Source organism: Papio anubis, chromosome 2 (assembly GCF_008728515.1).
Source record: "Papio anubis isolate 15944 chromosome 2, Panubis1.0, whole genome shotgun sequence".
Classification (NCBI taxonomy): Eukaryota; Metazoa; Chordata; class Mammalia; order Primates; family Cercopithecidae; genus Papio; species Papio anubis.
Window position 1 is genome coordinate 187,249,864 of NC_044977.1, and position 27,880 is coordinate 187,277,743.

General features: G+C 36.1%; 2 protein-coding genes across 6 annotated transcripts in view; one reads left to right on the top strand and one right to left on the bottom strand.

Moving 5' to 3' along the window:
• The window catches only part of OSTN (osteocrin), a 59,760-nt gene extending 47,635 nt beyond the window's left edge, over positions 1-12,125 (top strand). Inside the window, exon 5 of the mRNA XM_003895275.5 lies at positions 9,339-12,125. The gene's annotated coding sequence lies outside the window, so the exon portion shown is untranslated. The remainder of the gene's footprint in view (positions 1-9,338) is intronic.
• On the bottom strand, positions 597-27,880 carry UTS2B (urotensin 2B). 5 transcript variants are annotated; one of them, XM_021934980.2, is made up of 6 exons: positions 27,322-27,878; positions 23,274-23,372; positions 22,015-22,052; positions 20,471-20,570; positions 18,607-18,782; positions 15,013-15,190 (listed from the first exon to the last, which is right to left on the bottom strand). In XM_021934980.2, the coding sequence occupies exons 1-6, from the start codon at positions 27,422-27,424 to the stop codon at positions 15,167-15,169; spliced, it is 540 nt and encodes a 179-aa protein (XP_021790672.1). In that variant the 5' UTR covers positions 27,425-27,878; the 3' UTR covers positions 15,013-15,166. The 5 variants fall into 5 exon arrangements, with proteins under 5 accessions (XP_031519739.1, XP_021790674.1, XP_021790672.1 ...); XM_031663879.1 differs by lacking the exons at positions 15,013-15,190; positions 18,607-18,782 and adding an exon at positions 597-891 and having other exon boundaries at positions 27,322-27,880; XM_021934982.2 differs by lacking the exons at positions 15,013-15,190; positions 18,607-18,782 and adding an exon at positions 13,503-14,866 and having other exon boundaries at positions 27,322-27,877.

Sequence of the window (27,880 nt, forward strand, 5' to 3'; positions counted from 1 at the left end):
TAAATCGCTGTGTCCCATTCCAGAAGGTGGCACTGAAGGTGGACTAGGCCTCTATAGGTGATGCAGACAAACAGATCTTTAATAAGAAGTATTATACCTAGTATACCCTACACTAGGTATGAAGTATTTCTAAGGAAATAGAAAAAAAAAACAACAAAGGTTAAAAAATGTCTAGAGCGGTCTATAGACCAATTTTTTTAGAGTCTCTGAGGCATCTTCAGAATGCAATGGCAATATGACAGATTCTTCTGAATTGTGGTTCAAGTGAGCTTTGAGAAGTCTACATCAACAGGCATGAAGGTTGTTTACATGTAAGTGGCTGTTATTTATCTCAAAATTTAAGTTGTCTAACTTCAGTCTGCAGGGCTTTATGAAAAGCACAGTTTTAATTTCTAGAGATTTCAGGTCAGAAAAAAATGGAAGAAAAAAAATAAAAACCTTAGCTAGGAGACTTGTAGCCAAGAAAGAATTCAAGATTCAGTCCAAACTATAGGCAAATAATAAAAACTCAAAAACAATGAATAAGGCTAGAATCTAACAACAGGTGTCTGTATAGTTTTGTTTTGAAAGATAATTTTTCTTTCTCCACTTCCCCATTTCTACCAAAGACAAGTCATAGTCCTTATTTATTTGCAAAATAAGTTTCAGTCATATTATATATTATACTTGGTCTGACTATTTGCATAAAGTACAGCAAAAATGTGATTGGCCATATAACGTCTTTTGAAATTGGCTTTACTGAGACTTTCCTTATAAGGAATCTCAGATAAGACTTTCAAAAGCTTCTTGAGGTTAACCAAATCAAAGATTTATTTGTGCTTGTACATACCTGTATGAATTGGGTGAATTTCTCTCTTCTCAGGGTCCCAAAATAACTTGAGATTCCTGGGCCTGTCAGAAAGTGACATTCTTTACTTAAGCAGTCCCCAGCCTTTTCGGCACCGGGGACTGGTTTCCTGGAAGACAATTTTTCCAAGGACCAGGGGACGGGGGGGAAATGGTTTTGGGATGAAGCTGTTCCTCCTCAGATCATCAGGCATTAGTTAGACTCTCATAAGGAACACACAACCTAGATCCCTTGCCTGAACAGTTCACAATAGGATTCGTGTTCTTATGAGAATCTAATGCCACTGCGGATCTGACAGAAGGTGGAGCTCACGTGGTAATGCTCACTTGCCCACTGCTCACCTCCTGCTATGTGGCCTAGTTCCTAACAGACGACAGACACGTGCTGGTCTGCAACCCAGAGGATGGGAATGCTGCTTCACTTACCACAGGTCAGGAACTTTGTAAAGAAATCACACAGGCAAGGTATCAGGCAAGCCTTTCCAAGAGGCTTTTTATTGGCTCTATAAAGCCAAACTCAATTCCTCAAAGTAGTCTGGACATTTCTGAAAATATACCACTCCGCTCAAATCCTTGATGAAATAACCAGTGTCTGCAATTGTGTACCGTTAAAAAAGAAAACATATTCTTCCTGAACTTATACAAAACATTATATTCCTATAAACTAAAAATGCTCACAAATAGTTTCTAAATTCTGAAGAAGGCAGGTAGAAATATGCTTCAAATTTTGTTCATGAAAGTATGCTTTACTCAATCTGTTTTAAGATATAAATAGCCCTAAAAAAGTGTTTTAACTCTGAAAAAAAAAGAAAGAAAAAGAATCAGCAATGTTTCAAACAAAAAAAGTCATTAAAATGATTTCAGTTTTCTATTACTTTTAACCAATGTAATTAACTCTTGCTCTGCTTGATGTTGGGTTACCAGTTGTCATGAATGCATCAGCTTTTTAATTAGAGTCCTAAAAATTTTGGGATTTTTACCTAATCAAATTGTATAATCTCCAAAGTTATTAGAAACCTGTATTTAAGAGTACTTATAAAAGTACTTTCCGTGAATTTCCATAAAGAAGCAAATTTTGGATTATAGCTGATTATAAACCACCTTTTAAGAAGAGTCAGAGTAAAATAATGATTGTCTGTATATGACAAAAGTCTTAGACTGGCATGGTTAAAGAAAATTGACAAGAAAAATCAGTTATTTCTATAGCATACAACAATTTAACATAATAATTATAACGAAATACTACTGATAACATATGCTAAAACATATCAGAATTTTAGGAATCTCATACAATTTTAGAACACATCTTAATACCACATTTATATAAATATATTGCAAAGTAAAACACATTTCAGACTTCACAATGCTTCCTGTATGATTTGAACATGCCAAATAAACTGTATATGTTTTTATTGGACTTCCACGGGCTCTAATATTCCAAAAGGTAGTTTGAGGTAAAAAAGACTGAATTTAGCATTTGAATTTTGATTTTGGAAAGTTTATCAAACATCAAAAGTTTAAAATACTTGATATCACAAAATAAGATCACAGGTCTCTGTAAAATAAGACATTCATTTAGCTAAAATAATAATTCAGAGATTTCAAAAAGCATAGAGAGGAGACTCAGTTTCTTAAACAATCATAAGGTCTAATAAGGACAGCATGAGGCAAACTGAATCCGTCTCTCCCCCTCTCCCCTTCTTTTTTTTTTTTTTTTGCAGCGTACTCAAAAAGTAAATAAAATTTTTACTACCTCTTATTAATACTACATTAAAAGATTATTCAAAGGAGAAAACCAAATTTTACCTTTGTATTCATGTATTATTAATACTAAAGCTAATTTTAATACGTTTATAAACAAATCCATACAATTTCAATCAGTTTTATAATCTCTTACAATTTTTAAAATTTCTTCAATTTAAAACAATCCTTAAAACCTCTAAACTAGACAAAATAACTTTAACAAAAACCAAGGCTGGGTGTGGTGGCTCAAGCCTATAATCCTAGCACTTTTGGAGGCCAAGGCAAGAGGACCACTTTGAGCCCAGAAATTTGAAACCAGCCTTGGCAACAAAGGGGCACCCCATCTGTACAAAAAAATTTTTTTAATTAGTCAAGTTTGGTGGGGCAAGCCTGTAGTCCCAGCTACTTGGGAGGCTGAGTTGGAAGGATCACTTGACCCTGAGAGGTGAAGATTGCAATGAGCCGTGATCACACCACTACACTCTAGCCTGGGTGACAAAGCAAGACCCTCTTTAAAAAAAAAAAAAAAAGAAAAGAAAAGAAAAAGACCACAGACACACAAATTTACATGCCTTTTTATAATCCTTCTTACCAAAAACATACTCTACTTCCTTACACACTTTGCATATTTTTTCTCTTATATCTAGTAGTTTTGACTACCTGTGGTTATTATAGTGTTAATAATTAGTAACTTTTATCTTAGTAAAAAACCCAGGAAGTAGGTAATTTTAATTACATATCAGATGCAGAGCCCAGGACAAAAGACAATGCCTGGAGAATCTAATTTCTCTCAGCATCTCCCACCAGGGGAGGCATACCTGGGATAGGAGAGATGGACCAGGTGTCATCCCCGAGCCTCATCATAGGCATCTGTCTAGACCTCTAATCGAAAGATTCAAATCAAGATACACAGACTCAGAAACAAAGTAATGAAGTATCAAAAATCTCAAGCAATAGCTTTTTGGCCGTAAGCCTGCCTGATCAATAGACTCAGACAAAAATGTCTAAATTAAAATTCTGAAGACATTTCAATCTTATTTTACCAATAATTCTAAAACTATCTTTATTTCTCCAAGATTGCTAAATTCACATGAACTTGAAAAGCGTTTGGCCTTAATTTATGAGTACTCATTTATTTTTAAATTATCGTGGTACCATGTGTAGACAATATTAAACATGTATAGTTATAAATGCATATATACATATACATGTATGTACAGAGACACACAAGGTATAGCATACACTCTGCACACAAAGACTTCATTGTTTTGATTTTAGAATTTTAGCCACAAGACAGGTAAAACTCTCTAGTCTAAAAAGACAGATTCAAACTATGCCTTTGTAAATGGAAAAATTTAAGGTTTATATGGAGAATCCTTTCTGAGTTTCAGAGAAAACAGGTAGCAAATTTATATCTCAAAGTACAGAGAGAACTTGATTTTTCAAGAAGCTTGGGTGTGTCAAAGGAAGATTAAAAATGGATGCCAAGATTCCTTAGGAATTAACCATAAGATTGCATAAGGAGCTTTTAATTTAGTCTGTGTTTTTCAAGTAGACCACTGAGGTCAGGACAGAACTCATTAAGGAACAAGGCTAACAAAGTATGTTTAGTTTATAGGGCCTAATAATTTAAATATGAAAAAAGTGGACGCGGTTAAAAGGCAAAGCATTTAGATGTTTAAAAATCAAGGGTTTCTGAGAGTTGAACAATGAGAACACAAGGAGGGGAACATCACATACCAGGGCCTGTCCGGGGGTAGGGGGCAAGGGGAGGGATAACATTAAGAGAAATACCAAATGTATGCGGGGCTCAAAACCTAGATGACGGGTTGATGGGTGCAGCAAACCACCGTGGCACATGTACAGCTATGTAACAAGGCTGCACGTTCTGTACATGCATCCCAGGACTTGAAGTATAATAAAAAAAAAAAAAAAAATCAAGGCTTTCACTGAATCCCAGGTCCCCCCCAAAAGAGGAAAGCACCATGGAGACCAGGCCACACACTTTGGGCACTTTGCTGCAAATACCTTTTTGTAGGTGTTTAAACCGCACCGTTGCTTGTCTAATGTGCAAATAAATGAGTAGCCCCCTGTAGTAACAACCATTTATTGGAAACAACTATAGTTGGCCATGTCTGACACTGTTTCTCTTGCCTCGCTATTACATACACCAAAGTCAAGTTCTCTCACAGTATCAAATAATTTCTAGTCAAAAGCCAAAGCGATCAGGTAACACAACACAGAAGAGAGCAGAGTTTTAGACCTGAGAGGAGGTTGCCTACGACGCTTGAAACTGCAAGGAAAGAAGACTCCCAGAAAGCAGTCAGAGTACTCAGAGTAAACTACTTCTGAGTTCCTGAAGGAGTGTGATCTGTTAGAAGTCTTCTCTAGATCATTTCCTGTGGTACCAAAAATGGCAGAGAGGAAGGAGAAGTAGGGAGAAGTGAAAGTAAATGGGAAAACAATCTTTTTTGTTTGAGATGGAGTTTCAAAAAACTCTTGTTGCCCAAGCTGGAGTGCAATGTCACAATCTCAGCTCACTGCAACCTCCACCTCCCAGGTTCAAGCGATTCTCCTGCCTCAGTCTCCCAAGTAGCTGGGATTACAGGCATGCGTCACCATGCCCCACTAATTTTTTTGCATTTAGCAGAGATGGGGTTTCACCATGTTGGTCAGGCTGGTCTCGAACTCCTGACCTCAGGTGTTCCATCTGCCTTGGCTTCCCAAAGTGCTGGGATTTACAGGCGTGAGCCACGGCGCCCAGCATAGGAGAACAATTTTTAAGAAAAGAAGGGAACAGAGAGACATGCACATTAAAAAAACAAAAAAAGTTTTAGTCCACTGAAAAACAATGTCCAAAAACAGGATCCAAAGAGAAAAAGCAGAAAGACACATACAAACACACACACACATACACACACACAGCTCAGATATCAACTTTTAATTAAGCTGATCTTTAACCATAGAGCTTTTTAAAAATCCCTTTAGTTTTTATTATCAGATTTTAACTGGGACAAATAGCTGATCTTAATATTTCTGGCTTTGATTTTTTGTTTGTTTGTTTGTTTGTTTGTTTGAGACAGACTCGCTTTGTCACCCAGACTGGAGTGCAGGAGCACCATCTCAGCTCACTGCAACCTCCGCCTTCCGGGTTCAGGAGATTCTTCTGCCTCAGCCTCCCAAGTAGCTAGGATTACAGGCGTGCACCACCATCCCTGGCTAATTTTTATATTTTTAGTAGAGACAGGGTTTCACCATATTGGCCAGGCTGGTCCTGAACTCATGACCTCGTGATCCACCCGCCTTGGCCTCTCAAGTGCTGGGATTACAAGCATGAGCCACCAAGCCTGGACTTCCGATTTTTTTTTTTTAACCAAAAGTACACTCCCTGGTAAAATTAATAAGCCTTAACCAAGGTTCTGACTTAACCAAGGATGTATGAGGTGTCTCCAAAGAAGTGAATGAGCACTCCCAAAAAGTCAAAAGTCACACAAATGTCAAACCAATAGGGCCCCCTGACTGGGTATCAAACCCAGGCCTTGATGCTGAAAGCATGGAATTTTAACTAATAGACCACAAGGCAGGATGGCTTTTATTGTTATTCCCTCAGGCGATCTCTTACAAAAGACTTTAAAAGTTTTAGGTCAAATTTTTGCTCTTTAATTTAGTCAAGAGAATTTTGAAGGCTAGCCATGACCCTATTATGTATCCTTCTTTCTTTCTTTCTTTTTTTTTTTTTTCTTGAGACAGTCTCCTCTGTCACCAGGCTGGAGCACAGTGGTGCGATCTCGACTCACTGCAACCTCCACCTCCCGTGTTCAAGTGATTCTCCTGCCTCAGCCTCCCAGGTAGCTGGGACTACAGGCACACGCCACCATGCCCAGATAACATTTGTATTTTTAGTAGAGACGGAGTTTCACCATGTAAGCCAGGATGGTCTCGATCTCTTGACCTCATGATCTGCCACCACAGCCTCCCAAAGTGCTGAGATTACAGGTGTGAGCCACCATGCCCAGCCTATGTATCCTTCTTTTAATTTAATCTTCTTGTCAGTTGTTTGGTATAAGACATCTCTAAATTTTTTTTTTTTTTTTTTAATTTAGGAATTTTAGTCTAACTTAAAGGATCCGTCTTCTGGCCACTGACAATTAAGATTTCCAGTGGTGTACTTATTCCAGTAACAACTCAATCCAAAAGCCTCTCCATGTAAAGCCCAGAATGTAATGTTAGGGCATAGAAGAAACAATGCCAAAGATTCCCCCAGCAAAATCTCACTCCCAGAAATAGGCTCAGATAGCAAAAGACTCTTGTTGCCACAGATATTAAGAAACCCACAGATTTGTGAGGGGGGGTGCCAGTCACAGATATGTTAATCTGTGACACCAGGTGTCCCCTCCTGGGATTGGACTTTCCCAGCATTAACCAGGCAACAAGGGCTGAGAAAACAAAAGCCTCTTATGGACGGGACTTCTTATGACAAACCCCCGCCCCCAAGAGCTTGGGAGATTAGTCACAAAAAAGTCGGGTTCCCAGGCATTTTTAGGATGACCACCTGATGTGACCCAAAAATCATGCCCTTCGGGTGGTGGAGACCAGGAAAGAATGCTCCCACTTAGTGAGATGTCAGGCTCTCCAGGACATAAAATTGAACAAGAGGGAGCTTTATTTGATATCCCTCTTTATGAACAACACAGAAAGACAGAGGCAAAGGAAAAGACTATTTCTGGGAGGAAAGAGATCACACAATATGAATATTCATACCACAAAGTACCAAAAAGTACACCAGAGATATTATACCCCAAGTTAAGTCACATAAATCTTTGTCTCACATTACTCAAAATTGTGCAGAGGAAACAGTGATTTTTACCATTCCCCGACCAGATTACACAGAGAGAGATAGAGGCCAGGAGCTTTTCTGGTAAGAAATTCTTACTCTTTTTGCCAGCAGATTAGGTCTTGGGTTCTTATAACTGTGACTTCTGGCAGGGTGAAGTTTTAATCTTCCTGCTCACTGCACCAAACGGAAGGTGCCAAGGGCTGACTTTAACCTTTGTCCCTTGGAAAGTTTGCTGAAAATCACTGACATGCGGCAGATGTAAGATTAGAAGGAGAAAAGGATACAACTTTATTTAATGTGTATGCAGGGGAGCCTTCAGAATGAAGACCCAATCTACCAATGGTGTACAAAAAAGTATATATTATCTTGAGGTTACAGAAAGAATGCAGGCTCAGAGCATGGCCAAAAACAGGTTTTAGTGGCAAGAGAGGTTATGGGAGAGAGAAAGGAAAGAGGCTTGGCTAGCAAAGGTAGTCTTGTTATGTAGATAAAACCCAGAAGCCCTCAGAGAGAATAGATGGCAAATGTTCTTTTCAGACCTCTAAAAGCATTAGACTCTCAGTTAATCTTCCCTAGATCTAGACAAAAGGAGGGCTGGCTGCGTTAACGCAAATTCTCCACAGATGCAAATTTCCCCCACAAAAAAACAGCTTTGTGGAGCCACTTCAAAATAAGTCAAAGAAGTATATTTTGGGTAAAATATTTTGATTTCCATCGCTAGTTCCCAGACCAAACACTAATTTCTTCTCTGATACGTATTTTCAAAAGGACGATAATTTGGTATTTATGCAATGGCATTCTGAAATCATTAATACATTGTACCAAAGTTTCGAGTTTTTAGTAGACTTTAGCTCTAAGCAACTCAAATTCAAAGAAGTATTTTGTCTAAATTTTCCTAGCTTCTCTAGATGAAATTAGCAAGTTCTAGGTCTGTGCCATTGAAATCAGAATGTCAACCTGATAAAATTAGAAATATGACTACTGGCCGGGCGCAGTGGCTCACGCCTGTCATCCCAGCACTTTGGGAGGCTGAGGTGGGTGGATCTCCTGAGGTCAGGAGTTTGAGACCAGCCTGACAAACATGGTGAAACCTCATCTCTACTAAATACAAAAATTTAGCCTGGCGTGGTACTACGTGCCTGTAATCCCAGCTACTCTGGAGGCTGAGACAGGAGAATCGCTTGAACCCGGAAGGCAGAAGTTGCAACCAGCCGAGGTCGCGCATCATTGCACTTCAGCCTGGGCAAACTCCATCTCAAAAAAAAGAAAAAAGAAAAGAAACGTGACCATTAATTGTGCTACCACTTGCTGGCACATCCATTAAGGCTTTTCTTCCAATAAGGTGAGACACATGTTGCTGAATTATACTGACAATTTTTATTTTAGATTTACATTGACGTATATTGACATACCATTGTTCAAATACATTAATATAACTCAAACACAGCAGAAATCTTGTTTAAATGGCAGTATATTGTGGGATTCTTGGTAGAATGTGCAAAATATACAATTTTCAATGTGTTACAATAAACAGAAAGTAGTATTCAGGTTTTCTTTGTTCTTCTTTTGTTTGTCATGGCAGTATCCTTTGAACAAAGATTAAAAACTCAAGCAAAATAGAATATAGTTGGTGCTTGAAGAAAGGAGTTGTGAAAAAGACTTTTTATAATTTTTATTAAAACGAGCATAAGCACTTAGCTTATATGTTTAAAATATTCTTTTTAATGCATTTTGAACTGAAATTGTTATTTTGCATTATGATCTTCAAAATAAAAATGTGCCATGTAAATAAAGGCTATAATGGAACAGCATGTAATTAAATATTTCACTCTTCTCACATGAAGTTGATGGACTTCCACCTGATCTACAGAGTTCTCATTAACTTTAACAATCTCAACTTTCATTTTTGCAGATGCAACTTCCCTGGTGAAATGTCACAGAAATGTGGAAGATGCTTCACTGAAGTTATTCACACTTCTTAATGATTACATTTTCAAGGAACTGACCTTCTGCAAATCCTTTCCAAAGCTTGAACGTCAGTCCATCACATTACAGCATTGTTACAGCTTCAATTAAGTTGTGTAAATCATTTTGATACACGTTCATTTAAAAATTATATATCTTAATTATTCAAGAATGGTTAACTTCCCCTTAAACCTTACTTTTAAAAATAATAATTAAAAACACAACACAGTGAAATGCCGTCTGTATGGATTTGCCATGCATATGTTTGTAGTCAAAGAATAATAACAAAAGACAGATTTGCTTCTGTAAAATTTAGATATAATCTGTTTGTTATTGGGGAATAAGGAAAGGCAGTGCTGTATATTTTCTGTTAAGTACTTTCACTTCCCTGTATTCCATTTTTCCAATAGCCTGATTGGTAACAATTATGAAATTAGGCTTCTCTTTTCATATTCAAGTTTCAATCATGTTCAGAAAAATAAAACACAGCCCTAAGGAGCATATTGCCTTAGAATTAAGAAAGTGAAGGACATTACTCATTTGTCAAACGTAGATATGCTTTGCCCCCTAAAAACTTTCCATTTTTCTAAACTCTGATAGTTAAGAGAAGCGGTGTCTCATTAGGAGTGGAATAAGTACACGCAGAAGTAAAAATGAAAGTAGGAGGGAAGTCAAAGATTACCACCAAGTAGTAAACCACCATAACAGGTTAGGGCCAGCTAAGCACACATCATTTTAGCTCAGTACATTTCAGCATAGTACAATGTGATTTTTTTGATATCTTGGACTCATCTAAGAACCTGTTTACTCTGTTTCATATATTGGCTTATTTGGCTTCAATTGCCTTTTTATCCTTAAGTCAATTGACGAGCATAATGATTTTGAGAATGATTTCTTTAAAATGATTCAGATTATTTTTGAATGGCTTATTAAAACGTAAGTTTTGGTATTGTAGAAAGCTCAATTCTCCGTAATAACTATGATGTTACTGTAGCTTGGACACATAGGCCCATTGTGCATTGGATATACTTTGAAAACACACAAAACTCTTCTCAAGTGAAGTTTTTTTCACACAAAAAAACTTTCTATGGAACAGAGATTCATCATAAGTTACTTAGCAGAAGTTTATAAAGCATCTGAAAAACACTTCCTCTGTAAACCCTAAAAATCACTGTCTGATATGTGGGAGGAAAAAAGGCTTGGCCAGTAGAGCAAAGGCTTATTTTAGCATAAAAAGAGAGTACTGTGAGAAGGTGTCTTCATATGAAAGGAAAAAGAGAGAAATGGGCAATTGCTAATCTTAACTAAAAATTAATGGACTTCTGTGATCCAACGAATAAAAGAAACTCAAAGAAACATGACAAAAAAATTAGATAAAGAGTTAAACTAAGAAATTGACCTTTATAAACAACGAATTTTTCAGTTATCCAATGTGCTTTTTAAAGATAAAGTTTAAAAGAGGCAAAAAGAGGTGAAAGAAATGAACATGTGTACTTAGAATATATATTGGTTTTGTATGTAACTTCTTAGTTTTTCTGGACACTTTTCAAATTGAAAGTCTTCAAAATTAATTTAGGAAAAATAGTAAATAAAATTTTTTTTCAAATTATGGTAGAGGGCTGGAGCAAAGAGAAGTGAATTTTGGGAAAACTAACCAATTCTGTTTTTCATAAATGTGTGTTAGAAAGCTAGCAATAGCACATAGGGAAGCATCCTGGAGGACTCATGATTTGAAAGAATTATTTAAGAAGTTATGATATCCTTGTCTGCCTTTCCCCAACCTTGTGATGAACTATAGAAATGCTCCTATTGCTTACAAGCTCTTTCTTTCCTTGTATTCACATTTGGATATCTGTAAGCTTCTAATCCAACTGGGTTCTGCTTCGTGCTTTGACAAAAGGTATTAAAACCTACTTTAGCCTAAAACTTTCTCATGGTAAATATTGGAAGTTGGATTATGCAAATCTATTTCCTACATTCTTTATTTTTTAATTCAAAATTAGATTATGGCATCCAATTTAATTAAAACAAGAAGTCACAATATATTGATTTATGCTATAGTTTCATGTGTAATATGTTTTCTCCTAATATAATATATACACAATTTCCATGAAGGGGAGAAAATATTTTCTCCACTTATAACTCATTTTATTTCATATTTTAATTTTTAGTATTACTTCATTCAGAATAGAAAATAAGTCAGCGATATACTAAATAATGGGGCTGTTCTTTTAACGTAGCAGTAAATTAAGACATAATTTTTGTTAAGAATATGACAAATCATCTCACTTATTTATCCAATGCATTAGGTATTACTAATCCAACTGTATTTCAACTTGAAGGGACTCTTTTGTTTCATTTCAAAATAATGTATTACCTTTTTTCTCTTTGTTTCTGCATGAAGCTTTATACAGCAAATGAATATATGTATACGGAGTTCTGGGTTCTAGCGTCAATTACATAATCAAATTTCATAAGAGGATGTTAGTTCCTGGCTATGTTGTCCTAAAATTTACACACACTACAAAATGTCTGTCAGATTGTACCTTTAATCTGTTCATAGCTTTAGGGAATTAAGTTTCTTCAACCAAATTATGAAAAAATAACTTAATAGAGTCTTCTAAAAGGAAAAAGTATGAAAAGCTTTCTGAATGATAGTACCCTTTATGCCGAAAGGCTCAAGATGCTTCAGTATGGTTCAACTTTTCCAAAGTTAATAAACATGAGATGATGAAAGCAGGAGTTTTCATCTTTATTTATTATAACACATTTGTCGTTTGAAAAATGGTCTTGCTCCAGACTGGAATGCAGTGGTGCGATCGCAGCTCACGGAAGCCTCCATCTCCCTGGCTCAAGCAGTCCTCCCACCTCAGTCTCCCAGGTAGCTGGGACTGCAAACACATGTGACGACTCCTGCTAATCTTTGTATTTTTTATAGAGATGGGGTTTCACCATGTTGCTCAGGCTGGTCTCAAAACTCCTGGGCTTAAGCCTGATGCCCTCCACTGCCACCTCCGCATTCCAAAGTGGTGGGATTACAGGTGTGAGCCTTTGGGCCTAGCCTTTCATTATTTTTTTTTTTAGACCGAGTTTCACTCTTGTTGCCGGGCTGGAGTGCAGTGGGGCGATCTCGGCTCATGGCAACCTCCGCCTCCTGGGTTCAAGTGATTCTCCTGCCTCAGCCTCCGGAGTAGCTGGGATTACAGACATGTGCCACCACACCCAGCTAATTTTGTATTTTGAATAGAGACAGGGTTTCTCCATGTTGGTCAGGCTGGTCTCAAACTACTGACCTCAGGTGATCTGCCCGCCTCGGCCTCCCAAATTGTTGGGATCACAGGCGTGAGCCACCATGCCCGGCCCCTTAATTTTTTTTAATAGATTAAGCAATATCATTCATTTTATCTTATAAGACAGCTTTATCTTAAGCACCACACAATGTTATGTAGATTAAACTGTATCTTCTCCTCCCCATATTGTAAAGGGCGGTACGTAGACTGATCTGGTCAGCTATCACAGAGTAAGCTAGCCATTAATATTCTTTCATTGTAAAGTTACTTTGGCCATATATTTGTGCCAGCACAGATTGTAAACAAAATTGAGGTTGACTATCCAACTTTTAATTGACTAAATAAATTTGTTTAGATGTAAGCAAGGGCAGTATGATGTATAGACGTGAAACAAAAACTAATCAAGAGAAAGCCAACGAGTTTTTGTGGTTTTTGTTTTTTTGTTTTTGTTTTTGTTTGTTTTTTGTTTTTTGGTTTTTTTTAACCACATTGTGTCTAAACTCTTACAAGCATGCTGAGAGTCTCAAATAATTTCTCATGTTGTGGAGAAGGCAGACATGAAAATTAAGAAAACAAAAGGCAAATCATTATTTTAAGAAAATTTTCTTAACGTTCTATCTTTAAGACATCTAGTACTTTTTCCCCAGAGTTTAATAAATCTGTTTCTCCTTTAGTAATGTATTCATTTGTTGGGGTAGTCTCAATGACCATTGTTCAAATTCATAGAAAAGAGAGGTGGCCAACACAGTCATAAAAATGAGAAAGAACAATAATGCATATTTTCCATGTAACATGAGACAACATAATTTAACCTTCCAAGATGCTTTTCAAAATGTTTTAATTAATAGTTCAGCATAGTCACAACAGGACAAAACTTTACATGAGCAATGAATTTATAGAAAGCATACAATAGATACAGCATTTTCAACTCTAGCTCTACAAACCCATTTTGATAATGACATGCCATTCAAAAGTGCAACTGATTAGTGATTATTCACAACATAAACCTTAAGCTTATTACAATTGACTTAGTAACAAGAACAAGGTGAAAACATCATATGCAGAATAAATGCCAGTTTCTTTGTGATTGAAACAGCTACAATTTTAAACAGTAGAGTGGGTAGATACATATCTTTTCCTGATATTCTTATCTTTCTTTGCATCCTGAGAAAAAGCTTTAAACACAGTATTTCCAAAAGCAAGCTAAAGAAGAAAACAAAATACCTTTTTTATTAGAAGAATATTTGATAAAACTTTCTCTTGAATCAATAGCTTATGTGTGGCTCGATGAGAGAGTGAAGTTTTTAAAAGGGACAGTCAATGTGGTAGCTACTAGCCTTATGTGGATCTTTAAGTTAATTACAATTAAATAAATTAAAAATTCAGCATCTCCATCATACTAGTCATGTTTCAAGTGCTCAGTAGCACTTGTAGCCAGTGATCACCATAATGGGCAGTACAAACTAGAGAATGTTCCCATCACAGAAAATTCTACTGGACAGCACTGTTGTACATTATAATACATATAATACAGTCTAGAGAATTCAGTGGACTGCCCTATGAGATTCATCCCTCTATTTTACACTTGAGGTAACTGAAATACCAAAAAGAAAGTCACATAAGTAAAAAAGCAGTGCTAATGACAGTCTATTTATTGAGTGAAAAGGAAGGAAGACAGTTTGAAGGTCACTTTGCAGACCATAAAATGATATTTAATTAACTTCATTTATCATCACATTTAGCCTTCCCACTCTGATCATAAAATGATTCTTCAGAGAAATCAAACCAAATATATTGGCATTTCAATCTTCAAATATATAAGTGAATCATTTTAAACCTTCTGTAGGTTGTTACCGATCACTTGACTTAGAGAAGTTGCACCTGGCTAATTATCAGCTTCTCTAATTTCCTTTTACTTAACGACCTTATAAAACTAAATCCCTTGGAAGAAGGGTCTTTGATTCATTGTTGATCAGCAGTATTTACAGTGAACAAGACTTGAAAAAGATATAATCTCTCATTGAAATGAATGATAAATTTCTATCTGCTTGCCCAGGTTTTCCTCCCCAAATACACTGTAGCCCCTGTGTTTATCACCACATATAAACAGCGTTATGATATCACTCAGAGTCTATTTTTCATTTCTTCAAGAGCCACAGTTTCCCTTAGAAGCCACATTCAAACCCTGCAAAAGCAGAAGTCTATTTTCAGACACTGAAGTGAGGCGCCTCACCCACTAATCTAACCGTCTTCTTTTTTCTCAGTTTTTTTTTTTTTTTTTTTCAGATGAGGCCTCTCACTATGTTCCCCAGCCTGAACCACAGTGGCTATTCATAGGCATGATTATAGAGTGCTACAGACTCAAGTGATTCTCTAACCTCAGCCTCCTGAGTAGCTGGGACTACAGGTGCATGCCACCATGTCTGGCCAATCTTCTTCTTATAGTATGCTTTGGAAAGTTATCATCACTGTTCCTTCTGTCCTTTCAGATGCCTTTGAATATCTGAGTCTGGCAGAAGAACATAAACTTACACTTAGCCAAGACTTATACCACATGAACAGTTCGATTAAATATACAATGGAATATAGTTTGGAGAACTTTTTGGATGTGATCAAAGGGAACTGTCATGAGTCATATTGGTGGTAGAGCCAATTCCCCAATGTTTATAGCGTGCACCAGTTATCATTTACATAAAGTAAAACCCCAACCAACTTTCTAGTGTCACTTAATGGCTGTCTTGTTAACTCTTGTATTCTCTGTTTTTAGCATGACGCTAGGAGTTGAATAGCTATATTTGTAGCAGATCTCTATCGACAATATATTAAAAGATTAAAGAAAGGTACAATATTTCATAGTAAGCATAAGTTTTTACTTTCTTAAGCTGGATTTCTGGGTCTATTTCATCTTCATATGTTGTTATTCACAGTGGTTAGTCTCTAGTTATGGCAACATTAGAACACTTCATGTGCAATGTGGGTTATGTTCAGCTTTGTCACCCAAGCTGGAGTGCAGTGGCACAACCATAGCTCACTGCAACCTTGAAATCCTGGGCTCAAGGGACCCTCCGGTCTCAATCTCATGAGTATCTGGGACTACTGTGGGTCACCACACCAGGCTAATTTTTTAATGTTTTTGTAGAGACACAGCCTCCCTATATTGGCCAGGCTGGTCTCAAATGACTGGGCACAAGTGATTCTCCTGCCTTGGCCTCCCAAAGTAGAGGGATTGCAAGTGTGAGCCACTGGTACCTGGCCTACAAACATGTTGCAGTATCTACTTGCTTAAAAATAAATAAACAAAAAGGGTTTTTTGTGTGTGTGTGTGTGTGTGTGTGTGTTTTTTTTTTTTTGGATGCTTTCAAATCATTCTAGCTGATGTACCAAATTTTTTTCTATTCCTCAGCACAAAATTCTTTAAGATAATTTTCTATCACCAGTGGTTCCAGTTCTATAGTCATGTTTTCTTACAAAAAGTTCACCAAACAATCCTTGGCAAGGCCATTAATGACCTTTCCTCCACTGAATTCGACTGGAAGTTCTCAGTCCTCATTTTACTGGATCTATCATAGTGAAACCAGCCCAATAGTCCCATAGACAGTTGTTTTTGGATAATCAGAAATTGACCCTTCTGCTGTTAAAGCTTAAAGCTTGTATTTGTTTTAGCTGAGTTTCTTCCTCAGGAAACGACCTTTAGGCCTCTCAAACAAAGTGTCAAAGGGCAGGGTGCAGTGGCTCACGCCTGTCATCCCAGCACTTTGGGAGGCCGAGGTGGGCAGATACGAGGTCAGGAGATCGAGACCATTCTGACCAACATGGTGAAATCCCGTCTCTACTAAAAACACAAAAATTAGCTGGGGGTGGTGGCTGCATGCCTGTAGTCCCAGCTACTTGGGTGGCTGAGGCAAGAGAATCGCTTGAACATGGGAGGCAGAGGTTGCAGTGAGCAGAGATCGCACCACTGCACTCCAGCCTGGTGACAGAGCAAGACTCTGTATTTAAAAAAAAAAAAGTATCAAAGAACTGAAATTCACGAGATCACCACATCCAGACAATGAGATATTGGACCCCTCATTCATCATGATTGCTTCCTTGCCTTTCTCACACGTAGTTACATTTCTTCCCTGCTATATAAACCCTAGTTTTAGTGAGTTAGAGAGACGGATTTGACACTGAGCTTCCATCTCCCTGGCTGCAGCACCCAATTAAAGCCTTCTTCCTTGGCAATACTTGTCTCAGTGATCAGCTTTCTGTGCAGTGAGTGAGCTGCAGGACCTAGACTGAACCCCTGGTGTTTTGGTAACAATAGCTTTGGATAGACTTGAACTCCTTTTTCCTGGAAACAGTTTTTTGTTTTTTTGTTTTTTTGGTTTTTTTTTGAGATGGAGTCTCGCTCAGAAACAGTTTTTTTACTTGACTTCTGGATGTTGCTTTCTTGCCTCCTTCCTTGTACCTACTCCTACTCAGCCTCTTTTGTTGATTCTGCCTCATCTGCTCAGTTTCTGCCCTTGGAATGATCTGGGCCTCAGTCTTTAGATACCTTTTCTTTATATTTGGAGTCACTCCCTAGATGGTCTCTTCACAATGCCAAACAATATTTTTATGCGGATAACTGTCAAATGTGTATCTTTAATCTGGGCTGATTGGAGATATAAATTCATATTCACTAACTTCAAATTCATACATACATTTAATCTCCTACTCAATTTACTACTGGAAGATTTTATTATCTATGGCATAACAAACCCAAAACATGTGGTAGGAATACAACTCTTCAACTATTCCTAAAACTTCTCTATATTTCCTAGGCATCCCACATCCCCATTAAGTTAAATTGGGATCATATGCATAGCTCTGGCAGTTAAAAGCATATTTACCTGCTTCATCTGTCTTCTGTCCTACTATAGGTACATGGGGACCATGTGTTCCACATAGTGTATGCATGAAGTGAAGGAAAAATAATCAGCATATGTAAGACTTCATGTAAACTCGATCAAAATTATAGAAAGATGCAGCACTGAGATTTAAAGGCTATTTTGTTAGCTTGCTTAGCATATCCCAATATACAGTTTGATAACGTGAAGTGAGGGTGCTGCTCTAAAACATACCTAAAATCTGACACAGTATCAGCAACTCATTAATGGCAGATATGGAAACTGATATCATAGGTTTGAAAAATTAAGAGGTATTTTATTAAATGACAAAATAAGTGGTAAAACTGGCATCTGCAACAGCTTGGGATTCAGACCATGTGACTAGAGCTCCTAGAAGAAAGGCTGGAAAAGAACAAATTGGCAGGCAGTATGTTCAGGTTGCCGTTGATTGCAATTATCCTTTCTCTGTTCCTCTGCTAACTGTTGGATTTGTATGGGGTGAATAATAATTCTTCTTTTCAGTTAATAGGTCTGTGAATGAAGAGTAGCTTGGCTGGGCATGGTGCCTTACGCCTGTAATCCCAGCACTTTAAGAGGCCAAGGCAGGTGGATTACTTGAGGTCGGGAGTTTGAGACCAGACTGGCCAACATGATGAAACCCCCATCTCTACTAAAAATTCAAAAAAACTAGCCAGGCTTGGTGGCGGCACCTGTAGTCCCATCTACTCGGGAGGCTGAGGCAGGAGAGTAGCTGGAACCCGGGAGGCAGAGGTTGCAGTGAGCCAAGATCATGCCACTGCACTCCAGCCTGGACTACACAGTGACACTCCGTCTCAAAAAAAAACAGTGGCCACATTATATCTGATGAAGACTAGTAAATGTATCCTGCAAAGTCTGTTCTTTGTGCTGAGTGCAGTTACTAGTAGAGATTTGGGGTTGTCTCTAACGAGAATGAGTTGGGAATAGTCTATGTTTTTAAGAAGAGATCGAAGGATAGACTATGATAGAGGCAGTGCTCACCAAGTACTATAAACACTTCCTTATGTTTACTAACCTTCCTTGCCTTATGTTGGTGGTAGTCTGTGACTAATCCTGGCCAATGGACTTCAGTAGAAATGATGTGTGCCCCTTCTGAACTGAGGCAATTGAAAGCTGGGATGTATCCTTTATCCTCTTCTGTTTTGCAATGTTGGAGGCAGTTAAGCTGTATCAACATTCTAGATGACAGGGCTACAGAATAGAGCGGTGCTGTGCTACAAGCATTGGACTTGATTTTCGATTTATTACACTACGTCTCTGAGATTTAGATTAAAACTGTTAACACATAATAGCCTAAGCTATACTGATTCAGGAAAGGTCCAACAAATCTCTATTTCAACCTTTCTCTTGTACTTTCTTCTCCAGTTATCCTTGGCTCAGTAAACAGAAACTGTCCTTTGTTCCTCATTGCTCAAAACAAAAACCTTGGAGTAATTTTTGACACCTGCCTATTTTTTATACTTCATGTGTAATTCTTCAGCAAAATTTGTTGACTTTTATTCAAAATATATCCCGAATCAGACCAGCCTGACCAATATGGTGAAACCCATCTCTACTAAAGATACAAAAATTAGTTGGGCGTGATGGTGTATACCAGTAATCCCAGCTACTTGGGAAACTGAGGCAGGAGACTTGCTTGAACCCCAGAGGCAGAGGTTTGCAGTGAGCTGAGATTCTGCCATTGCACTCCAGCCTGGGCAGTGAAACTCCATCTCAAAAAAAAAAAAAAAAAAGTCACTAAATTCCCTCCCTCCTACCCTCCACTTCATCTTCTGCCACTTTATCCTTCAGCCTTACTAGCTAAGTCACTTAGCAGTTGGGTTATTTTCAGCACGAAATTTAACCCTTCTGAGATGCAGTTTTCTCGTCTATAAAAAAAGTCATATTAATAGCCATCATATGGGATTCGTGTAGAAAATAATTGTAGTAATAATGATCAAAATAATTTTTTTAAGTTAAGCTTGCATAGTACTTACTACATACCAGGGATTATTTTAAATTAAATTAACTCATGTACTCCTCTCAGCAATCCCATGAAAATTATTATCATTATCCACATTTTTAGGCAAAGAAAATGAGGCAGAAGAAATTAGATAACTCTCCAAGGTTGCGTAGGTAGTCAAAGTTAAAATCTGAACCCAGGCAGTCTAGCTCTAGAGTCTGAATGCTTAATAACTATATTTTGAGACATTAAAATATAAAATGTCTGGTATATGTTCAGGGCTTGACACTGGTCCACCTTCTTCCCTCAGTAATATTGTGAAAATATGATTTTACAGAAGTTAAAGACAAATCTGGTATAGGGGACAAGTAAAAATAAATATGCCTTAGGAAATCTCTCATCACTACATGAATAAAGAAATAGTAATACGATAATTTTCAAAAATAAAAACAAAGGCAGTAAGAAACAATAATTTCCTAGGAAAAGTTATCCAAAAGCATAAACCAAAAAAGTAATCTTTCTAAAATAAAATGCTATGAATCGAACCTTGGAACAAGTGTTATAGCAATGAAGTTTCCCCTTATGTCAGAATAGATTCTGTGAAATTTCAAATTGACTTAAAATGGATTCTTTCTATTTGTGGTCTTTGCTGCTTCAGTGTTTAAGCCAAAATAGCAAGGGTAAGCCAGAGTTTCTACAATAAGGACCTATTTTATTTAAACCTGAGAAGTGCGAACTTGCCCCCTGTTGCAAATACCAGAAAGCTCAAATACGTTTATGTGGTATCATTTTTATCAGAATTTTTTTTTAATATGAACCTTTTTATTGACCACCAACATAAGATTAAGAAATGCCCACTGAATCATCTTCCTCTCAGAAATAACTGCAAAAATCATCTTTTGGAAGTCAATCTTAAAACCTTGAAATAAAAGCTTACCTCGTTTGCTAGGATGAGAAGAGAATAGACCATCTATAGCATAGGACATGTCAGAATCCTTCTCCACTAGCTGTTCTTTTAGCTTTTCCAGCTGATAAAACTGTAAAATGATAATTAATTAGTCTTCTATAAAGCCATGCTGTTGGCCGGGCGTGGTGGCTCATGCCTGTAATCCCAGCACTTTGGGAGGCCAAGGTAGGCAGGTCACAAGGTCAGGAGATCGAGACCACCGTGGCTAACACAGTGAAACTCTGCCTCTACAAAAAATACAAAAAATTAGCTGGGTGTGGTAGCGGGCTCCTGTGGTCCCAGCTACTTGGGAGGCTAAGGCAGGAGAATGGTGTGAATCCAGGAGGCGGAGGTTGCAATGAGCTGAGATCGCACCACTGTACTCCAGCCTGGGCAACAGAGCAAGACTCTGTCTCAGAAAAAAAAAAAAAAAAAAGCTGCTCTTTATTGAAGAAGAAGAAAGATGAAAGAAAGAAAAAAGGAGAAAAAATGGACAAAAGAAAGGAAGAGAGAAAAAGGAGGAAATGGAAACAAAGGAAGAAAGAAACAAAAAAGAGACGAAAAACAGGAAGCATTCATTTAGGGGCTGACTAGGAAAGGTACATGACTCAACAAAAGATCAGAAAGAAATAGGTTTTGGGCAAAAGGAAGTCACCTCTAGCTGTTAATGGGGAACCTGTAGATACAGCCTGTGTACTTGGACTTTATTTTGTGTCACCTATAATGAGCAGGTCTTTTCAAGGAGCTACAAATTATTATGTCAATGCTTGGATTTCCTGAATTTTTTTGTCTTTTCTAGTTGGAAGGAAAAAGTATTTTGAGGCCCTAAGATTTCTATCTAGAATTCTACTTATTTTAATTTTTAACAAGGTTATGAATTGCCTTAAGCCCTGAAGAACTAACTACAAAAGTAGGGTTCAGCCTGAACCACTGTTTATCTCCATGTTGGTGCTACTCAGAAGAGAATGATGAGAATAATTCTCTCTCCCAAACGGCCATATGGTTTGCAGAATAATGGAATTGCACAGAGAAAATGGTGTTGCTAGGGGCCCCCATCAAGAGGGCAGCACTTCAGGCTCTTCAAACCAGCTGCTTCAAGCCAAACAGCTCTGCTTTTACATGTTTCATTTGCTGGAAAAACACAACATTTGGGGGAGAAAAGATACCCACTGTTTAAAAACAATAACTTCAAAAAACATCCATCTATTTATAGCCTCCCATTTTACAGATGAGGAGATTTCAGTCTAGAGAATTTGTTTGTCCCAGTTTTCATAGTTTGGTAATTGCAAAGCTAAAATTAGAATCCAGATTTCTAGACATTATATAGAAAGATCACTTCAGCCATAGTTTTGTTCTGTTTTGTGTTAGTATAATTTGATTTTTCTTTTCCTGTAAAATAGCTTCACCCTTTGTTTAGCAGGAATAGAAGTTTTACACTGTAGCATTAATAATTTCTTTTAAAAAACATTGTGCCAAGAAGAAATTTCCTTATAATTGTTATTAAAATTGATCATTTAAGTATTTCACATTCTCACCTGGTTAAGTTCTTCCAGTTTGTTAGGCAATGCTAGATCTGCAAGACACATTTGTCATATGAAAAAACGTATATCGCAAGTGATATTTAATTTGCTTCAGTACATACGTTTAGGATCTTATGTAGAAAGCACAGGTCTTTTTCGTATGATTTGACATCATCCACCCATTCCTAATACAAAATCTCCAGTATATTTTTTCAGTGCCCATAGTATTGAAATGCAATCAGTTATGACATCTGAAATATCTAACTTTCAACAATAAGTACAAAGTTTTTCTAAAGTAGACCATAGTTCTAACATGACCTATGATTTAGAAATAAACCATTTTTGCTGGCATGTGGAAATTCTCATAAAACACTAAATGGGAAGAAGAAAAGCAGGCCATGTATCCTATGCATAATTCAATCAAGAAGAAAATTCTCCAAAATACTAATGCTAACTTGCTCCAGGTCTTAAAATTTGGGTACAAATTTTTTGTTTTTATAAATTTCACTTATTTTTCAACAGGAATATATAACTTTTAGTTTAAAAACCCTGAATTTTAAAAGTATTTATTAAGTTATTCTTTTAACTGGCATTTTGTTGTATGAATACAGACATTTTTAGACTACTTCAGATGTTGTATGGGAGAGTAGCACAGTATCATTTGGTCACATTTTCTCTTAGGCTAGACTTGCTAAATTTCTGACAAAATCTCAGTCATTTCTTGGAAGACAATCTGATGGATATTTGTAAGTCAGATTATTCTGTTCTTCAAATAAAAATAATCTCAATTGGTGTAGCCTAAATTTTTCATTCATCATATGTACTCTAATCATTTCCTAAAATTGAAAGATTTTGATTAAAATAATGCTAAATTAACTACAACAAAGCTGCAGTTAATTTGTGAAATTTCTAGAAGAAACCTATAAATATAACATTTTTGAAACATTTAATAAAAGAAAATACTGGGAGTACTAGTGGAGAATTGCACAGATGAGAAGAAAACATGAATAAAGGTAACCATTTTTTTTTACTATATGGTTACCAATCCCATTAGGACCCTCGAATTGACCAAAATAGGCTTTTAATATTTGTTAATAACTCCATGGATTTAACATAAATATAAAACAAAAAAAATCACTTAAATCTTTAGTGTAACATACAAAGGAGTAATTATTTCATTTAATATCAATTAACATTTAGAAATAGCAAGTCTCAAGACAAAATAGATTCTGTTATTTTTTAATAAATAGAGCTTGACTTTATCCTTAACTCACCAGTGTTGAAAGGTCTTTGGAAATCAAAATTTTTATTCAGTAGAGCCAGCAACAGTTCCTCACGATTTGGATCATTTTTATCTGGAAGTATTTCATTTCCTGTAATGATCAAAAACCACCATTTTCAATCTGAGTCACCGAAAATATTTCTAATTAAATTGGTCTTACAGGCAACTATCAATTTGTATATTTAACAACAAAAGAAATGTAGAGAGAGTGTATAATCCAAAGGGATGGGTCATTAAAAAAAGGATTGAATATCTATTGAATGAATATGGACAAAGAGAGACAGACACAGAGAGAGAGAGAATATATGCATGTACCTGGAGGGTTGCAGTTTTTCCTGTGATTACTTCTGAGTAGGAGAATTGGAGGTGAATTTTACTTTCTTCTTTTTAATCTCTGTTTCTAGAATGTTCTACTATTTTATTTAACATAAGTATAAACTAAAAGTAGTTTTCAAAAGAAAAAAATAACATTTTATTTTGTGATTTTATTTGATATACACATTTATGTATAAGCCAGTTCATGTTCCATGAATTTCCTTTAAAACATCCAAGGAAGATTGTGGCAGAGCTAGGATGGTATCAGCCTCTTCCGAACTGACATGTTTTCATCTTTGTCAATTTACCTCACAGTCATTCATTCCTCAGCTGCCTAAATGTCTCAGTACTATCATTATCTTCATTCTGGAGTAGAAACTGAGACAAGAGACTTCTAGCAAGCTATAAAACATGAAGATTCAAAAAATATCCATTGACAAATAATTCAATTGAAATAATAATTAGTATATAATTAGTATATTACAATGAACTTTAGTGAAATGGCCTGAAAAATCAAACCTTCATCACATAATTTCTGTAAGATCATTTTTTCTTCTCGCTGCCTTCTTCTTGTACTGTTAGAGTGTGAGTAGAGGCAATATTAATAAGATTTAAGTTTAGGAGTGAGTACATGGTTTCAGCTAGAGAAACGACTTATAAGTTGATTAGACGATTTCTTAAAATCACCTGTGTTTCCTGTCTCTACAAAATGTTAGTTGATAAATTGAAACAGTTAAATGGCTAATTAAAAAGAAGAAAATGAATAATTTGGGGTAGGTGACAGAATCACAATTTTCTACATTAACCAAAGACACTTAATTGTTGCTCAATTCTTCAATTTTCTTTGCTTCATAAACATAAAAGTTATTGGTGAAATTTTCTTTTGAGTATTTAAAATACCAATAGAATATCAAATTTTGCTCAGCATCAATTGTACAAAGACTCTCAGAGATAGTTCAGTTTAAAAGAAAGACATTATTATGAAATAATGTAATTTTTATTTTAATCGTTCATTAAAAATGTTAAATTGTAATCTTTAAAATGTTTTCATTGAAAAAAAGACAGGATATTTCAGAGCCAGATAATAATAATAACTTGTTTCAGAAAGACAACTATGATAAGAGAAACAGATTCATTACCTTCAATTTAGAAAATGTATGTGACTAAGAGTAATCTAATTAGAAGAGTATGGATCTAAAGCTTTTTTCCCCTTAATTCACAGTCCATTCCTCTGCATAGTTAAGTGAAACATTTTTCAAAAAACAAAACTGATAGATTTGCCTTTCTTTATTAGTTTTGCTTCCAATAATTATACCTCTATAACTCTTTGTCTTCAGAAATTCCTCATCACTATCTCTTAAGAAAAAACACCTCTTTTATGGGAGTCTCTGAAGAAAAACTTTTCTCAAGGAATTTTAAAAAGTTGATTTCTGAAGTTAAGATACTGGCTAAAAAAAAAAAAAGCAACAGAAAAATGAGTCTTTTGTTTTTCGTTTTCATACTTAGTTTTAAAACAGATTTAAAACAAAAAATTATGTTCCTAATGTTTCTATCTTTGAACGGTTAACATTAATAAAGGAAATATTTGAATATAAAATATCTGAGTGTAGACATACATTTGACACAAGAGATGGCAAAGCTGTTCCAACATGAGAGACCGTTTTTGCAAATATTACACAGAAAATGGTGATTCGTTACTACTCGAGATACTGAATCTTAAAAAATTTAGTTGTCTCTTTGCTTTCCATTTACGTGGGAGGGTTTTGACTGCATAGAGACAAGAAATTTTACCAGAAAGAAATCTGGAAACTCCCAAAACGACTATATTCCCCAAAATAAATTTCCCATAATCTTCGTGGTCATGATACTCTTTCTTCCTCCGCTGTGTTAGGCAGTTTGCCCGATTTCAGGCTCATTCCCTCAGGCACACTTTTATATGGCCCCTACCAGATGTAAGCTGGGGGGATTGTGCCATTTGTCTTGGCGAGTTCTAACACATAGAAAAAAGCTGATAACCCCAACTTTGTAGTCTATGTCAGCAGATAAATGCTTATTTTAAAATTATATTAAAAGACTAAAAGAAGTCAAATAGTGAATTTAAAAAAGGTATACATGGAGAAGAGCTCACTCTAATCGTGGACTATTTAGATAGAAAATAACCTTATTAATAATTTAATCTTCCTTATTTAGATATAGTAAAACTGAGATCAAAGAGGTCTCTGAGAGAAATAGTTCCACTGTGCTGCCAGTGATATATGCATATAACTGTGTGGCATTCTGAGGTCAGAGGTGTTATTTAACCGTAATCTAGTAAATGCTTTAGAGGCAGATTTTTCTCTATTTCATAAGCACATGAAATTAGAAATTACAGTTGCCTAATCCTAATTTTGCAAAGTCTTCAGCAAATAATCACATTTTTCCTCTCATGTTTACATTATGTTAGAAACATTGGAAATTTCGTTATTTCCTAGAAAGAGCAATGGAGACCGACCAAATGCAATGATTGTGGCTGGCCAAAGACAGAATGTGAGTGTCATGGATAAAATCCAGAATCTTTGATTCCCAGGCTTGTATTTAGGTCCCTGAGACTACTTGTTTTTCAATGGGTAAAATCCTCATAAATAAATAATAAGGGATTATGCAATTTTATTTCCTCTGCCAACAGAACTACTCTACTTTTTATTGACTGAGGTAACAAGGTCTAGTAAAATGGAATTAGAATCAGAAATTGGAAACTTGATCTCTTTTCTCAATCTAATGTCATGTAAACAAAATTTATTACATTCTGTCTTAGTTCCCCTTAAGTAAGCTGAGAGTAAAAGGTTATCTCCCTCTTCCTGACAAGGAAGTCAGTTAGATGAGAGAAACAGCAAGAATTTCAGGCTGGAAAAGATATTAGAGAACATTACTTTAAGTCACTATTTTGGAAACATAAAGCAATGTGTTAAAGTTTCAATGAGGCTAGGTTGTTTGCCTAATAAATCACTACTAAATCTCGCTCTATGAATTCTCAGTTTAAGAGCTACCTTTTCTATAGAAGAACCAAAAATTTTAAATAAAAATTATATACATTACAATATTAAGAGCAGAAACTTATTTTCACTAATTTTATCATGGTGTATATTTTCTAGCTGTCATAGATGGAATTATTTCATTTCATATAAGTATCCTAAGTATGTTGGAAATGTGATAAAAAATGTGTAATGTAGGTGTTAGCATTGCCCTCCTGAAACTGCTATGATTTCCCCCAATGCTTTATTTTCTGCAAATCTCTGCAAATACAAGTTTCTATTTTGATGTATTTTTCTTTGTTGTACTCTTTTCAGAAAGAATTTACTAATAGTCTTGTAAGATGAAAATCTCCTTTTCCTTTCCCCAAGAGAGAGTTCTGAAATATGAAGAATATAATACTATTGATACATTCCCAATCTTTGGTCATGGACTACAAATGAGAAACAAGCACCCCAATATTTAAAGTATAGTTGAAGTGAATTTAGTGCAATATTGGATAAAATTAATTTGGGTAAAATTAATCTACTTGAAAAGAACAGCATTGAAGATGACATTTAATTCTGACCAGCAACTACTTAAGGAAGGTTTGGCTGTTAACTAATATTTATTTCTTACAACATTATTTCAACAATGGCAGAAAAATCAAAGTTGTTCAAGTAGAAATAGAAGAATTATTTACCTGTCTGCAGGATTTTAAATTGATGTGCACGTACCTTGGGTAAAATATGGCCGTCCATGCACAGATTGTAAAAAGATCAACACAGATGACAAAGTTAGGAGTCCAAAGCAAAGAGTGCTTGAGAGGATCTTGTTCATGTTAAAAAATCTTCTGGACTAGCAAAGAAAAGGACTTTCCAGGTTAAAATGGATATTTCTATGGCTTTGGAATTCAGTACAGCTTAGTTGCAAAAGGCAAATGTGCCTCGGTTACGAATGCTCTGGATGAAGGAAAAAGAAAGAAAGAAAAGAAACCAATAAAATGCAATGCACCCTGTCCACATGATTCACTACTTGGAGAAGTGACAGGTTCGTTAGAGAGTCAATGGCAGGAAGAACCCAATCAATACATCTCATACCCACCCATTTCACTAAAAGCAGGCGTTTCTAGGCATGCCCACACATTCAAATAGATGCACAAGGATGAAGCAAAATCTCTTGAAATAAAAAACTGTTGGATTTTCATAACTTATGGTTTAATTTCCTGATTCCAGGATTAATTAATCTCAAATCTTATTAATACTAAAGCTGAGAGCATAGAGGGCAGGTGAAAAT

Bases quoted from the DNA above. Each gene is read 5' to 3' on its own strand.
- UTS2B (XM_021934979.2), bottom strand. From the start codon at position 27,424: ATGAACAAGATCCTCTCAAGCACTCTTTGCTTTGGACTCCTAACTTTG. The intron at 22,053-23,273 runs GTGAGTTAAGGA...TGTGTCTTGCAG, and splicing joins CCAAAGACCTTTCAACACTG to ATCTAGCATTGCCTAACAAA. The intron at 20,571-22,014 runs GTGAGAATGTGA...ATCATTTTACAG, and splicing joins AACTGGAAGAACTTAACCAG to TTTTATCAGCTGGAAAAGCT.